This window comes from Macrotis lagotis, chromosome 1 (assembly GCF_037893015.1).
Source record: "Macrotis lagotis isolate mMagLag1 chromosome 1, bilby.v1.9.chrom.fasta, whole genome shotgun sequence".
Classification (NCBI taxonomy): Eukaryota; Metazoa; Chordata; class Mammalia; order Peramelemorphia; family Peramelidae; genus Macrotis; species Macrotis lagotis.
In genome coordinates, this window is record NC_133658.1 from 85,495,577 (window position 1) to 85,513,102 (window position 17,526).

The 17,526-nt window shown below is 35.3% G+C and overlaps 1 protein-coding gene across 2 annotated transcripts in view; it reads right to left on the bottom strand.

Moving 5' to 3' along the window:
* The window catches only part of PRKD3 (protein kinase D3), a 143,724-nt gene that overhangs the window by 31,669 nt on the left and 94,529 nt on the right, over positions 1–17,526 (bottom strand). Inside the window, exons 3-8 of one of the 2 annotated variants that reach the window (XM_074203921.1) lie at positions 17,093–17,250; positions 11,031–11,223; positions 8,928–9,005; positions 4,970–5,153; positions 3,824–3,947; positions 3,018–3,095 (exon numbers count right to left, since the gene is read on the bottom strand). In XM_074203921.1, coding sequence (XP_074060022.1) covers positions 3,018–3,095; positions 3,824–3,947; positions 4,970–5,153; positions 8,928–9,005; positions 11,031–11,223; positions 17,093–17,250 — 815 coding nt within the window. The remainder of the gene's footprint in view (positions 1–3,017; positions 3,096–3,823; positions 3,948–4,969; positions 5,154–8,927; positions 9,006–11,030; positions 11,224–17,092; positions 17,251–17,526) is intronic. The other variant, XM_074203929.1, reaches the window with a different exon arrangement.

Below are 17,526 nucleotides of genomic sequence, written 5' to 3' on the forward strand. Positions count from 1 at the left end.
AATGCAATTGGCTCAATATTGTCCTCAAACAAAAATATCAGGATAATTTCACCATCAGGGAATCCTTCCTCCCATATGGACTATATGTTGTACTTCATCCAAGATGTATTCAGAGTTTCCTCCCAAGTATTTTTCTTATCCTAATATTAACAATCAGAAGCAACTAAACAAAATTATTTCTTTTTTTTCACCAATGCAAGAACCATCAAAGATTCTGATATGTATACAAAAGGTATCTTGACAAGTCATTAAAGTATCATTTTGTTTTTACCAAATCAAATGATTTTTGTATAGTCAATAAATATAATGTATCTCATATCTGTCTCTGTATATAATTTTAGTTAATATGAAAAAGGGTTTGCCATAGAATATCAATTGTGAAATCCTATCTATTTGCTTCTCATACCTTCCCCAAAATTATGCACATTATGTATATAGATTATCACAAACATTCTATAAAGATGAATGTATCAGAAGTTAGAAACATTTTGGGGGGAGGGGAGGAAAATAGCATGATTTTGTTCCCAAGTGCTTAGTAATACAGAATTGAGGCCTTAATACCTTCGATATCAGGTTGCCTCCAGACCAAGCCTTCTCTATGCATACTTGGCAACTGATTTAGTCCAGCTGCTATTATGCCCCCTTTTATTTTCCATCATGTATGTTAGACCAAATGTCATCCTGGAGGACAGTGTTAGGATGCAGACCTTGGACAATACATATGAGTTTTGGTTTCCTTACCTATAAAATGGGATAATACTACTTGCAGCTGTTTCCCAGGGTTATTGTGAAGCTCAAAGGAGATAATGTCTGTACTTTTCTATCTTACTGCTCCATGTAAATGTGAGCTATCATTTTCTCTCAAGAACGGATATGGTGACTCCACAAGCCCCAGTGAAGAAGAATCCGTCAAGAGAAATCTTTTAGACATTTTTCCCCAATTTCCATTTGTGCTCTTTCCAGTGTCACCCCTTAATCCCCTTGAAATTTAATTTCATTGAATTCTTATCTGTAAATATTTTCTCACCTCTACTCATACACATTTGATGATATGATCCTGCCTATACTTTTTACAGTTCTTCTCTAAAAGGTTTCACAAACTTATGTTCTAGACCTTGACTCTCACAGCTCTCTGTGGGCAAGGAGATTCAACCGTCTGGTGGCTAAGGTGGCTCTTAAGATTCTTTTGGTTTTCATCTTTGTGTCATGACGATACAATTATAACAACTAAATTTCTTAAGGAGTGGTAAGGGTCTGTGTCAATGTCTGATTTGATATGCATATATTTTGTGTGTGTGTGTGTGTGTGTGTGTGTGTCTTACTGTTAAAACATGGCTTTTTGCTATTTTTCCCCTAGGCTCACTTTTCTATGAAGGCAAGAGAATTTTAAATATACAGTGAAGTAAAGCTCAACACCACATGACCCTGTGTTACTACATTAAGTGCTCTCATCATCCTCGGACAGACCCTCTAATGCACCTGTGAGCCAGTCTTCTTCTGAGACTTTATCATGCTTCTCATTTCATTTACAGTAAGAATGTTAAGCCTGAGTGGATTCAGTTCCTCTAGGGCCCTCTGGTAAAAGTGTTTTTTACTATACAAGGGCCTCTCATTTAGTATACCTATCTATTTATAGATAATAGAAAAGTTCTGTGATTCTTAGGACCACATGACCCTACTCTCCTATCAATGAAGGAAAGAAAAAGGTTAACAGAACTTGAACTATCCTATATCATGTTTTATTTCATGGATTGCCAGGTCAAATAATTACTCAAAAAAATGGCCTAATGTAACTGTGATAAGCCTCTGAGAATTTAGCAGGTGAGTCATGTTGCCAGGACTGGATGCATGGGTTTTTAGCATGGCAGAACCAGCCAGATGTGCACTGTGCTGGAAAAATCTTTGATAACCCAATGAATTCAACGCCACAATGAAATACTGGAGCAATATTCATGAAAGCGGAAAGCAGAAGCAATAAAAACTAAAAGACAATGGGAAAAATATATGGTGGATGTAAGCAGGCTGAATCATAATACAATGTTCTTAGGGCAAAAATTGATACAGAAAACATAATTCTAATACATTTATGCCTGAAAAAGCAAATGGATCAGTCACATAACAAGAATGGGGAGCCCAAGGCATTTAGGCTTGAGATATTTTAAAAAATGAAGCAGTCTATTAGATTTATTATTGATGTAAAGTCTATTGAATTTATTACCTATGGAAGATTTATAGAAGGACATAGGACAAGAAGAGGTTTCATAATCTGTATCAATGGGCAAGAGCAGGGAAGTAGAAACAAGGAGATCACAGATCTAGTTAAATATAAATTATGAATAAAACATATCACACTAATCAGAAGTTCCAGATTTTATTCCTGGAGACATTACTGTTCAAAGGTCTAATACTGAACCATTTGTGTAATAGTAATAAGTAATAGAAATAGCAATAGCAGTAATAATGGTGACAGTGGTGCTTTTACCAGTAGGAGTACTCCTTAAAGTTTGTCAAGTGCTTTACCTATGTTTTCTCACTTGCTCCTCAGAACACCTTTAGCTGCAGGTGCTATTTTCAGCCCTACTTTAACATGAGGATACTGAATCTGAGAGCTAGGATCGGGGCAGAATTCCAACTCAGATCTTCTTGACTTGAGATAACATCTGTTAAGTACTTAGTTCAGAGTCTGCCACACAGGAGGTCCTTAAGAAATGCTTCCCCCCTCTTCTCTTCCCCCACTCTTAGCACTGAATTCAGCACTCTCACTACAATGCCTCTCAGCTATTTCATCATCTGCAATACATACACACACACACACACACACACACACACACACACACATATATGTTAAAACAATTCTCATCTATCACACTAATAGTGTTTTATGAAAGAATAAACAGATTAAAAATAAGGTCATGAGAATGTAAAGTAATATATGTCATTTATTATGATAATTGAAGTCATACACTTTCTATTTCATGTATTTTTGAAGACATTGTGAAAAACCATTGAGTCCTTACCTTATAATACTTTGATCCAGATTCATTTTGAAATAACGTAAGGAATTTGCTGTCAAGTCTCCAGTAATGTCTCTTTCTCTATGAATAAAAAACCCCAACAGAGTAGGATGATTTCAATTTTGATCATTTACTTTTAACCACTTGTATATCTGCATGCACACAATCATAATTTATAACCACTCTGACATGCCAGACTGTTAACATGTTCATTCTCAAAAGCAGTCAAGCTTTCTCTTGGAAACAAATTTATTTGGGGAGATGGAGAAATAAAGCTTCACTATCTAAATTAAAATCTTTACCCAAACCATTGAAGAAGATAGATGTTTCATCTTATTTTTGAATTCTTCAGACTTTAAAACCCATTCAACTATCTCAAAACTCCTGACCATAAAATTTTTAAGACTAACCTAAAATTATCCATCTATAATTAAAGCACTATCCTTCTTCGATTAAAAAAAAATGTCTGTAACCATTCTCTTACAAATTTGTTAAATAAAATAAATTAATAAATGCCTTCTAATTTTCTCACCTTAGCCCAAAACTTGTGGTGCCCTTCTAGACTAATATAGCTCCATTGACCTTTATTTTTTATCTTTCATTTTCATATTCTCATATTTCTCCTGCCTCTTTCTGAATTCTCTACCTTGTCTACAAGTTAAGGCTACAAATCCTTACATGTTTTGCCTTTAAAATTTCCCTCAATATGTAAAATAAACAAACACCCTAATATAATATTTGAAATAATATGCAAGTAATAACATTTCTTTAACAAAAATGAACACATTTAAAATTATAAAATTACCAACCAAATTGTCTCTGTTGGTGTAGTGCACCATCCACCCTTCTTTCACCATTGTACTACTTTTCCTCTTTGTGTGCTTGATGGATTGTACAACTCTCATTAGTGGAATGTTATTGCTTGTTGATGGACTGAGAAAAATATTCAAAATTTATTAGAAATACTTAAAAAAAACCTAGTTCAAGAAATCACAGTCACTGTAACTGATCAGAATTCTGTTATGGTGGTGCTTTTCAAATAATTCACAAGCCAAACAGATTTAAAGGAAAACAAAAAACTTTCTCCCACTCCAAATATGCCTTACACTCTCATGCCTTCATGTCCTTGTTCAGATTATCTCCTATGATTAGAAGCTTTCCCTCTCTCCTTCATCTGTAAACTCAAATTCTATTTCTTACAGAAACCTAACTTAATTCGTCCTCAGGAATTCAGACTTCACATAACTCTTTTTTTGATTTTTAATATTTCCCTAATAAATTACTTTTGGGACATTGTTTATAAGATCTATCTATGTTTATATCTTATTCTCTAGTAGATTGTAGGATTATTGAGAGTAGGAACTATGCTTTATATCAATTCTGCTTTTTCCCAACAGCTTACATAGGATAGTATTCTGCTAAATAAATGATGCTACTCAGATTTTTATATGAATATCATTTTCAAACTAGTAAAAATTTGAGCTTTATGATGGTTAATTCAAAATTAACCACCATTACTTTCTGATGAAAGCTCTCAAATATTTACTTTACAGTGGCTTCTGACATCAAAAAAATTTCCTACATGGGATTATTATTTGGTATAAAAGATAAGCAATATCATTACCTTGATGGGGTTTTGACATGAACCTATATTGTCTTGATTGTTTAAAAGCAGTTTTCCCTTTACAAAAACTTAAAAGGCATAGAAAACATAAACTATGTCAGTTATCAAAAATTTTGCCATGAATATAAAGAACTGCTTGCTGCAGCATCTTCAGATTTGTTTATTGTTAATCATTAAAATATCTTCATATTAGTCTTTGCAACTCCACTACCCAAAAGTTCTATAGGGCTAAAAGGAGGCAGCTTCGGGTTCTCTGAAATAGAGCACCCTATCAGTTCTGTCTTGCTTGTTGGATTACATCTATTTATCATTTTCCAAGTATATTTATTACCTGATGGTTTTGACAGCTTCTTCATCTCTTTCTACATCAAGATCAGAGGGATCTAAGAAGAACATTTTATCTTCTGGTGGTGAAGGCTCTTCTGGATCATCCAAACTCCGACCACCATCACTGTTCATGTCACTACTGTCAATGTCCATTGGCATATCCAATTCTGTTCCCAGACTGGAAGGTTCTGGCAAAGTTTTAAAGAAATTTCTAATTGTTGAAAGAGCATGAAATTTAAAAACTATTTCAAAGTTAAAAGTAAAACAGGTTTTACAATGAGTTTCTCTAAACTGATTTTTTATATAAATCTGCCTACCAATATGATCACTCATTCAACAAGCATTTATTACTATGTACCAAGCCTGGGCTAAGTGCTAGGGAACACAATAAGAAGTAAAACTCAAAGATGCTCATGTGATAATGGGGGAGACAACAGGCACACAACTATGAACTCAGAAGGTATGCACAGAGCTGATGCGAGTTAATATCACAGAATAGGCATAAAGGTGGGAGAGAATGGGACACCAGGAAAGAATTATAGAAACAAGGTATTAAGGACTGCTCAAGTCCTCTTTTCATGGAGAAAACTTATCATAATGAGAAGTACTCATTGGATTATAACTAATAAGATGCTACTATCTTTACTTTTTTTTTAATTTTAAAAGCAATGTCACCCATAATATTAATAATGTTTGCAATTCCTTTCTTCATAAAAAGGTAAATTTTAGCCCACTTTGGGTTGGAGTATCATAAATTCCAAATTGAGGGTATCCAATTTCCAGGTTTTACTATAATGATGTTTTCCTTTCACATTTGTTATTGAGCTTCCTGCCAAAGCAGCTAGTAAGCTAAAAGTCTTTTTCCATTATTCTTCAACTTCTCCTTCACTCATACTAATCTATCCTAAAATATTCATGCTTATCACCAAAGATCATTAATAAGAATGATAAACCTAAGAATTCAAAATTGTAAGAATTAACTCATTTTTCTTTGCATTGAATTATATGTAATCAAATTCAATAACAATCAGTTCCTTTCTCTCTCTCTCTCTCTCTCTCTCTCTCTCTCTCTATATATATATATATATATATATATATATATATATATTAAAACTCATCAATCATTGTCTAATAAAATTACTCTTATAATGAAAAACACAGGTGCAAATCCTGAGGAAAAATGTTAATTAATACTATGGTACTTGGCTTCCATTCCTTATACTTCCCCTGTTCCATCCCCCCGCCCCCCATAATAAAGTGCTACTAATAATCAAACTCATATCAGGTACACAAATACTTTTAAGGAAAGTTACTTCAGTCTCTAAAATTCACGAATATTTATTATACCATAATATATAGGGTAGTTGGTGCAGTAGAAAGAGCGCTGTGCTTGAAATCAGGAAGTCTCATCTTCAGGAGTTCAAATCTGGCCTCAGACACTCAGTAGCTATGTGATTCTGGGCAAGTCACTTAATCTTGTTTGCCTCAATTCCTGATCTATAAAATGTGCTAGAAAAGAAATGACAAACCACTCCACTATCTCTGCCAAGAAAACACCAAAATGGGGTACAGTGAATAGTTCTAGGCCTAAATTAAGGAAAACTCAAGTTCTGGTCTCAGATACCTACTAGATGTGTGACCCAGGGCAAGTCACTTAAAACCCTATATGCCTCAGTTTCCTCTTTTGGAAAATTAACTGGAGAAGGAAATGGTAAACCTCTCCAGTATTTTTGCCAAAACTCAAATAGGATCACAAAGAGTCAAACATGACTGAAATGACTGAAAAACAACACTGAATATATAAGCTCACTATTATAACTTCCATTAGTTTCCTGAAAAGTAGGGAACCTCAGAAAAATCAAGATGGGTCTACACACTTGTTGATGGTACCATATAATATCACAAATGGATATTTTCTCTTAATTGATAATAAAGAAAACAGCCCATATAATCTATAGCAGCCAGATGGCTCAGAGATAAATGATTATTAAATACCAATAATTTGGGGAGATGCAGACTTCTCCCATTCTTCTAATGTAGGGGAAGGGAACCTTTTTTTCTGCCAAGGGCAATGGGGATATTTTTAACATCATTCAGAGGCCATACAAAATTATCAACTTAAAAATTAGCCTTTAATTAATTCACCCTAACAAGCTCCTGGATTTACTGAATTTCAGTGTCTGTGGTTGCTATGGCAGAGCCAGACCAAAATGATTTCCCAGACCAAAGGATCCCCAGTAAGATGTTCCCAGTCCTTATTCTAAAGTCTAGATTTTAAAAACTTCAGTCTCTTGAAGGACATTGCGGGTAATGAGATTGGCCTAACTTTCTTATTCAAATCCCCACCCTGTATTCTGCTGAAACTCTAATGAAGCATGCATTCTTTCAATAAGTGGCCCAAGGCTGTGGTTTGTTGGGGAAGTATAGAGATAGCCTGTCCAAAGATGACGTGATTTTGCTCTCAACCCCTCATTTTAATACAGCCCACCTCCCATTATGTTATCCAATCAAAGTTGTTTGCCACCTCTTTTGAAGGGTATATAAAGTGTGATCCCACTGCCATGATTGTCTATGATCTAAGAAAAACAGCCAAATGACCATCTTTTTATTAATAATACTCTGGCCTGAGGGTGGCTAGGTGGCACAGTGGATAGAGCACTGGCCCTGAAGTCAGTAGTACTGGAGTTCAAATCTGGCCTCAGACACTTAATAATTACCTAGCTGTGTGGCCTTGGGTGAGCCACTTAACCCCCATTTGCCTTGCAAAAACCTTAAAAAAGAAAAAAATAAGAAATGATATGGCCTTATTAATAAAATTATTAAATTATCCAGAAACTATTATCTTGAATCTTTTTGATCACCACATGTATAATCAGGGAATTCTATCTCAGATACTAATTAGTTATGTAATTGAAGTCATTTAACCACTGTATCAGTTTTCCCATCTGTAAAATGGTGACAATAATAAAACCTACCTCCTAGGGTAGTCAGGTGGTTCCAATGAGATAATCATAAAGAGCTTAGTAGAGTATATAGTATATAGTATATAGTATATGTTCTAATAGTATAAAGTATGTGTTAATAAATTTTCATTTCCTTCCCTTCTTCCCCACCTCTTTGAATGATAGAAGGAACCTGAGGGGCATCCATTCCAACCCTGCTCTTGACAAATAATGAAACACCCCCTATAATACTTTGATAGTGACAGAAAACTATCTGTCACAATAGCATATATTTCATTTGAGGCTATCTCTTCTAGACTTTCTATCCATGGATCCTCAGTCTGCATTCTAGAATCAGGCAGAAGATGCTGGGCCATTTCCTTCCTAAGAATTCTTCTCAGAGTAGATGGCTATCAGATCTGCCTTAGCTAATTCTTGTCCCAAGTATATTTCCTCAGACCCTTCAACCAAATCTCAGCATGATTTTCTTCACATAAACTGTTTTCTTCCCCTTCCTATGCTTGAACTGTTGATTCTCTTTAACATAAGTTCAGATTTTGTATTTATAATTGTTAAATTATACTTAGATTTGCCCATAATTCTGAAGAGAATATCAAAAAGAGTAGGGCCAAGGGTCAGTAGAACATATCAATAAATTTATAAAGTGGCTTTAATCCTTTAATCAGTTCTTTGACTACAAAACTACAACCTTCTATGGAGGCAAGGAACAAAAAAAAGAAAGGTAAATAACTAATTTAACTTTAAAATAGTTGAAAAGAATATAGTGGACTATATCTTTTTCTCATTCTAAAAGATTCTGCTAAGAAAAATGTTTTTAGGAGCAACCATGTGGCACAGGGGATAGAGCACCAGCCCTGGAGACAGAAGGAGCTGAGTTCAAAACCAATTTCAGACACTTATGGGACATTGGGCGACTCATTAAATTCTGACAACCTCATGAAAAAAAGAAAAGGAAAAGAAAAGAAAAAAAGAAAGGGGAAAAAAGAAAACTGTTTTTACCTCCATTGAAAGTCACTTCCCCAAGACAGTCTCTAGGTACTTTTGATGCACAGCGCTTATGACAATTAAATTTGCAATCTAAAATGAAAATATTCAAGTTTAGTAATTTAAAAGAAACCATGAATAGCAATGTCAGGAATATATCAAGAATTTCTCTGTTTTTACATGGTACTCATAAGCACTTAAAAAAAAACTTCCAGAAGTCTTAATATCTGCATTCCAAACAGTCACAACACCAAGTCTTCATTACTTTTTCTTCTGTTGCCTCCTCACTTCATATCTACTCCCTCCCATCTTTCCCATGAACTCCAAATTTACCATGATTGTTATCAAATTCTCATTCAATATTTACTCAGATTTCCTAAGTTTCTCTGATTCCTTTCTAACTTAAGTGACCCTCTGATAGTCTGTTTATTGAACTCTAAATTTTAGCTGCACAGGGACAAAAGTAGCAAAGTGGAAGATGCTGTGGCACATTGCAGAGCAGTGATATCAAATTCAAATGGAAAGGGATGAATCCCTGCCCTAGCATACTGAATTAGAAAACCTTGTTAACATTATTTAGATTATTTGTGCTTTTATTTAGTTTGTTAAATATTTCTCAGTTCCACTTTAGCATGCTCCTAATCAAGAAGAGACCTGTTCTCTCCTGGTCCCATAATGGCTACCGAGGGGCTGGGAGTGCTGGTCAGCACATCTTCAACCCTACAAATCTATGGGCCAAACACTCAAAATATAAATGCAATTTCTAATAACAATCCATCATATTGACTCTGGATCCTGACTTTGGTTGCTATTTCAGAATGAACTTTTGTGAGTATTTATGAATTAATATGAGAACTCTAACCAGCACCCCCATTGGTGATGCTCTGCTGGCTCTGCTGTACATTTTCTCAAAAGGCAGCAAGTCATTCAGTAATGTTTTAACTTCTTAAAAAATATTTCCAGTAAAGGACTTCTAACTACATCTCTTCTGAGTTATGAAGACAAAAGTTATTTTTTTGAGATTATTTTGATCTCAACAGTCACTTTTTTAATTCAGGATTTATTTGCTCCACCACTCCCCTTCAACCCCAAATTTCTCAAGCCATGGCATGTGACACTATCCACTTATCTTAAAAAACATTTTGAGAGCAGCTTCTATTTTACTATCCTCAAAGCTCATTTTGTGGTACTTGCTCCAGGACAAAATTGCCAGTTATCACTCTGGACATATTATAATATCAACTTATGAACTCGTATTCAAAGTCTAGCTGTTAATAGTTAATTTCAATTTTATTATATCTTACTGAATGATTCATAGAAACTAATAATAATGTCTCAGCTGTCAAGTTAATACTCAAGGAAGTTTTCATTCATTAACTACTTGAAAAAAATGAATTATAATTTAGCATGTTCTGATATACAATCAGATATTTACTGCTACATGCCAAATTTCAGGTCATAAGATTTCAAGTTGATAACAATTTATTCTAAGGAAAGAGAAAAAAAAGATAGTAATGAAAAGCCCTAGTTAGAGTTCTCATATTAACTCATAAATACTCAAGTTACATAATCCATTTCACAACTGTCAATTATGGGTTATCATGCCGATCCAAAGGAGACTTAAATGTCTTAATTAAGTTTCAAGAAGCTGAAAATTATAAGCAAATGTAAGAGTTACCTTTATTATTCAAGGATCCCAGTAGGACCCTAGCTATTCAGGGATATATAATGCCTTTGGCTCATTATTCCTTAACAAAGGTGCCTTGGGGCATATATCCCAGGACAGTAGACAGGTCACCCTTACTGAAGATTTTATTCTAAATGAGTTGCTGTTAACAAGGAGCAATTGCTTACTGTTAAAAAAGATGCTCTAATGTTAACAAAGGAAAACAACTTTCAAAAGTAAGAGTTCTAAGTTATAAAAATGAATACCAATATCAGAAAAAGTCATCTCTGCTTAAATTATCTGATTTTTTGAATTAAGACAAAAAGAAAGGCAACTGAGAGTCTATTTACAATCAATGTCATCTTAGGTGATTCTTTAACTATAAAAAACATCAAACTCGTATTTGCCAACCAATGAAGAGAATTTCCTAAAAAAGAAGAAGCAATTCCTACCTTTACACTGCATTCCCTGGCGAAAAAGGCCTTTAAGTAGACGTTTGCAGTACTGGCATATTGTGGGACGAGTATAAGAATGCACAGCAAATGTATGTGGAACTCTCACCCTACACATGACCATCTTTTCCATCCAGATTGGGCGTCCACTCCAGGAGGGAATTCTCTTACTTGGTTCTTGGTGAACATGTACCTAGAATACAAAATATATCTACAAGTATAAATCAAGTACTTAAAAACCAAGTACTAGAGGGGCAGTTAGATGGTGCAGCAGATAGAACACTGGCCCTGGAGTCAGGAGGACCTGAGTTCAAATCCGATCTCAGACACATAATAATTATCTAGCTATGTGACCTTGAGAAAGTCACTTAATCCCACTGCCTGGTAAAAAACTTGAAAAAAAAAAGGACTGGCTTCAAGTACTTCTAGTACTCTAGAGACAAGACAGGTTGCTCAGCACCTTCCTTTGGTTCACAAAACCCCTTAACCTTTAAATGAAGACAGAAAGAAGCATAAGATACGTGGTCAAAAAATACAGTCTCAGACATACTTCCATCTTAACATGGATGTTACAGTCTGAAACTAGGAAATTCTCAAAATTAAATATTAATACTGAAATTAATTATGTGGTCAATTAATTAATCACACAAAGAGATTTTTTTCAAGTCCTAAATCCATTTTAAATAACAAATACATGCAGTCTATTAATATTAAGGCAGACACTATAATTAACCAACAAACATTTATTAACAGACATAGCACCTATCCTCAAAGCAATCTGCTTACCCAAGTCAAATGTTGTGACTGAGGGTTGGGCTGATTTTTTCCTAGTTCTATGGGGAGGCAGGACACAACAGTTTGAATGACAATACTCAAAGGTTTTGTGATTTCACTGATATGGGCAATCCTTCTATCAACAACAATTGCAAACCATTTATGCCAGCTAATCTCTTGATTTTTGTATATGTATTCCCATAGATCCTCCACAAAAGGACCAGACAATGGGCTGAAGACCTTCCTCTGGATTTTTTTAGAATATATTTTATGGGTTCAGTAAAGTACATATGAGCTGTCTATCATCCCTAATTCTTACCATATGACCATTCCAAGTCCTATTCTGATCAGACTTTTGAGTCTGAATGAGTTTAAATTTAAGGGGAAAATTCAGTAAGTTTTAGTTAAAACCTCCTTTGTTGCCCTAATATCAAAGGTTTTTTTCCCCCAGCTGGTTAGAACAGAGAATGCTCAAACTCAATCAAGACTTAAGTTGGTTCAATGTGTATCCCTATATACTACTAACTACTAAGCCATTATCTAAGTATTCATTACTGCCAGAAACCCTGGCATTTTCATTTCTCTTTTCATAATGCTTGCAAGGAAATGGATCTGGCAGCTGAGAAAGCCTCAACCATTTTGATACCACCATGATCCAACAATCTGAGAAAAATATGAGAAATAATTTTCAGTTCACAAGTAGAAAAAGTGATAACAAGGAAAGGAAGGAAAGATGGCCAAGGAAGTGGGAGAGTAGAGAGTAAGAATTAGGAAATGGAAAAGGAAGTAGGGACAAGATAACTATCAGGATACAAAGAATACATAGGAAGAGAGAATTTACTACAAAAGAACATTATGCCTGGCAAGACACTGACACTTCATAAATGTTGATTAATGGATTCATGTAAGAACAGAAAGCAAACTCAAGAGAATGAAGTGTGACTAGAAAAAGTTTCAGAGGAACAGCTGAGTTTAACAGAAAACTTCTGCCTTTCTTTGCTCCAGTTTGGGGTTCCCTCTTCCTTTCCTAGGATGTGTTTTGAGCACCTTAACATGGACTTTAAGAGAAGAGGCAAATGTTTTACCAAAAGGACTTTTGTTCATGTTAAGTCTTAAGTCTGATGAGCCCACTGCCAATTTCCCAGAACCCACATCTCTTAGCATCACCTTTTATTCAGGTTTATATCAAGTGACCACAAAGCAGGAAAGAAGGCTGAAAATAGATGCCTAAATTGACTCCAACTCTAAATTATTTAAAATAAAAGATACTCTTTAAAGAATGAAATGCCAGGTTTACTCATAAAGCTTATAATTTATTTCAATGACTATTTTAGGTGGTTTTCAAATCAAATCATCTTAGGAAATTGTATATTATTTTTAAGTATCAGACTCTTTAATTGAAATTATCAGAACTCTCTTCCAAAACCAAATACTTATATATTCTGAATCATATTCTGACTCAGTTTAAGTCTACATTATAGGTTAGCTACTCTTCAAACATTCACAAACATATAATCAACTTTCAATTATCTACAATAAAAAGAAAGAAACATGTAAAATATAAAAGAATAGATAATCCCTAACTCAGAAATACCAATCTGACTTCAGGGCGCAGGTAAAATACATTTAGCAAAGAAAGCACATATAACTACAATATCCAAAATAATCCAACTCGATCCTCTCCAGATTGGTTCATTAGGTTTTTAATCCAAGTGCACTCAAAAAAGTAAACCTAAATCAGGGTGTCATAGACTCCTCTGGCAGGTTGGAGAAGTCTGTGGACCTCTTGGGCAGAAAAATGTTTTGAAATAATTGAAAGAAATGCGCTCAATTTCAATGAGAGTTTAGTGAAGATAAATTTGCCATATTTTTTTTCCCCTTATCCAAAGTCATGGACTTCTCCCTAAACCCTTGACAAGAGAATAATAACTTGCTTAGGATGGAGTCTCATCTGTAAAAGTGGGAATAATACCTACAGTAGAGTTATTTGTTTGCTGTTATCCTTCCGGGACTGTTGAAAGACTGAAATGAGTATGCTAATAATTTTAAAGTACCTTGTAAGGGTTAGTTTATTATAATATAAGAATATATAAAAAAATCTCTTTCACAAAATGATCAAAATAGGTCATCAAGTCTTCAATGAAGACCCAATGAATGAGACTGAATTACCATATATGGCAAGTTTGTGAGAGTTCTGTTAAGTTTTTCCATTCTAATTCAATAAATATTTATTAAATATATACTACATGCAAGATACCACAATAGGTGCTGCAGACACAGACAAAATAAAAATTAGTCCTTGAAATCAAGGAGTTTATAATTTTCTGGAAGATGCAACATTTAAGCATGTAAGGATATATGTGATTATTGACAAGGTTGAGCACCTAGGAAGCTCAGAAAAGGCTGCTCAGAGTGGGTGGGCCATGAGCTGGGCCTTGAGGCAGAGATGAAGGAGTGGATTCCAGCTATGAAAGATGAATCAGACAAAAGTATAGAGGCAAGAAATTGAGACTGAAGAATTAAGGAGGCCAATGTGACTGGCAAAGACATTTATACAAAGACAGGATGAGAAAGAAATCAGCATGGAAGTGTCAGCCAGCACCCGGCTAGGAACGGCTTTCAATGACACCCAAGCTTCTACTTGATCCCAGAAGCAACAGGAAGTCATGGAAAGATTTTGAGTGGAATTGTGGCAGTCAGGCTTCTACTTTAGGAAGCTTACACCAGCAGTCTGTGGAAATTAGACCAGAGAAAGGGGAAAATGGACGATGAGAATCCAATTACAAGGCTATTATGACAGTCTAGGCAAGATCTAAACTAGAATGTGGGTTGTGTGAGTAGAGAGGAGAACCACTAGACATCATAGAGATATAATTTATAAGACTTTGCAGCTGCCTGATTTGGAGGAATGAAGGAAAATGAGTTGTGCTGACTACTGAAGGTATTAATTAGCAAAAAAGATGGTGGTGCCTAACAGAAAGGAGGAAGTTTGGAGGAGAGAGTTTAAGGTAAAAGGTAATGTTGGGGACATAATAAATTTGATTAACATATTACTCTGACTCCAACCTCAAAAGACAAAAAGAAGTTCAAAAGAAGAGTGAGTTTGGGGAAGAAGGATACTGAGTTCAGTTTCTAACTTGGTGACAGCAGTTTCAATTAAGGGGTGAAGTCAGAAGAGATTAAGAATTGAGTGGAAGAAGTGGAGGCAACAAATGTAACTAGCTTTTTCTAGAAATTTGACCATGAAAAGGAAGAGAAATACAGGACAATAATTTGTAAGTATGGTAAGGCAAAAGGGAGGCTTATCTCTTTTTGTTTTTAAAGTGGGGAGAAAATATGGGCATGTTTATAGGCAGAAAGGAAAGATCTACTAGACAGGGAAGATGGCAGATGGCAGGAGGTCAAGAGGATGTAAATCAAAGACTCAATTGATAGGAAGTGGAGCCAAGAACACATGTAGAAAGAAGGTTAAGCAAGCAAAATTCTCACCTCTTCATCAAAGAGTAGAGTAAAGGAAAAGGGAATATCCTTCATCCCACACTAGACACACAGAGGGATTTGCCCATTATTCTCAAAAAGACTTGTGAAAATAGTGCTGGAATTAAAGTCTAAATACCTGGCAAATCCTGCCACTCCTCCTTACTGTGGAAGTCAATGAATTTCTATGGGCCTCAGTTTCCAAGTGGGAAGCAGTGATTGCAAAGAGCCAGTGCAGCTTTGTCTAAAACAACTTATGCCAGAGAAGCCTCATTTCCTTTTTAAATAGAATGACTAAACCAGTAAATGAAGAGAATGCTGTGGACAGAGTGTACTGAAAACTTTTTCTGGGACAGCTACATATCTCATACTATTAGAGATCTACTGACTAGATTAGAGATTTTAAACCTAAGAGGTCTGTCAACTATTAAAAACTATTTCAAAATAATTGTTTCTTTTGTAAACCTATGTATTTTATTTTATGAATTTAAAAACATCATGAAAAGGAACATATATATGCTTCCTCAGATTGCCAAAGAAATTGATCATACAAAAAGACTTTAATAACCTTTGGTTAATGGAGTAAATATTAATTATTCAATATCATCATGATTGACATTTATGCTATTTAACTTTTTTCATCAATGACTTGGGTAAAGGTATAAATAGTCATAAATTTGTGAAACACCACTGACATCTTAAGAGAAAATTATAAGGGGAAAGGAATTAATGGACTATAAACTCAAGATGAGTCAGTACTATGAAATAGTAGCCAAAAAAAATGCTAATATAATCTTGAGTTACATAAAGATGGACAGAGCTTCTGGGAATAAAAAGGAAACAGACTCACTGTGCTCCATCCTAGTCAGTCCTTTTGGGAGTATTCTATTCAGTTCTGAGTACAATATAAGGAGGACATTGATAAACCAGAGAATGTTTAGAGGAGGGCACCAGGATGGTGAAGTAAGGATCAATGGAAGGAAGAGGAGAGAGAAGCACATGACAGTGGTCTTCAACTATCATTTGGAAGAGGTATTCGATTTATTCCATTTGGCTCGGATGACGTAATAAAGAGCAATAGGGAGTCGTAAAAAGGCCAGGATTGAGGGATCAGGAAAAGATACCTAAGGAAGACTGAAAAAAATGGAGTCATGAACTTCTTCTTAGAGGTGTTATTCAAGGAGAGATTGGATGACCCCCTGCTTGGGATATTATGATAAGCATTCCTTTGCTTGATGGGCTGGATTAGCTGGCCACTGTGGCTCCACACAGCTCTCAAGTTTGTGTGATCCCACAAGTGTAAGAGGAAGGCAATATACCATATGATGCTCTATCTCTAAATCCATGACCTGAATCCAGATCTCTGGATTATTCCTACCATCTTCCTAAAGCCTCACTCCTTCTAAACCTATCCTTAATGTCATTACATATGTGTGTATATGTGTGTGTGGGGGGGAGGTATGAGAGAAAGAAAGAGACAGTCAGATAGTCAGTCAGCAACCTTGGAGTCAGGAAATGGAAAGTTCGAATCCAGCCTCAGACACTTGTCACTTTTGGTTGTGTGACCTTGAGCAAGTCATTTCACATGGACTGCCTTGCATCCAGGGCTATCTCCAGTCATCCTGATTCATAGCTGGCTATTAGACCCAGATGATTCAGGAGGAAAAGTGAGGCTGGTGACTTAGCACAGCACCTCCTCATTCTAATTTAATTAATTCATGTACTTGTCATGGTATCATCTCCCTTGATGAAATGGTCTTCTTTGAGAATGAAGGACAAAATATCATTGAAACTCTAGATATAATACCTACCTCTTCATTGGAAGACACTGTACATTCTGTTTGTATAGGTCTTGGAATAGAGAGGCCAGGTCCTGGCAGAGACACATTGGACAAACGTCTCTTTCTTACTCCACTACAATTATTTGGAATCTTGAAGGCACATCGTTTATGGTAGTTTAATCCACAGCCTAAACATTTTATAAAAGATAAAGAAAAATAACTCAGTTATAAATTATTCCACTTTGTAAAAATAATACTTCTGTAAATTCACACAGGTACCACCTTAGTTCAAACTTTCATCTCCTCTCACTGGGTTATTTCAACAGCTTCCTAACTGGTCTTCCTGTTTCAAGTCTCTCCTCATTCATGTTCATCCTCTACACCTTAGCCAGATCTGAACATGTGATTCCCCTCTCAATCACTCCAGTGCTTTCCTTCCACCAGCTAGCTTTTACAAAGCCCAC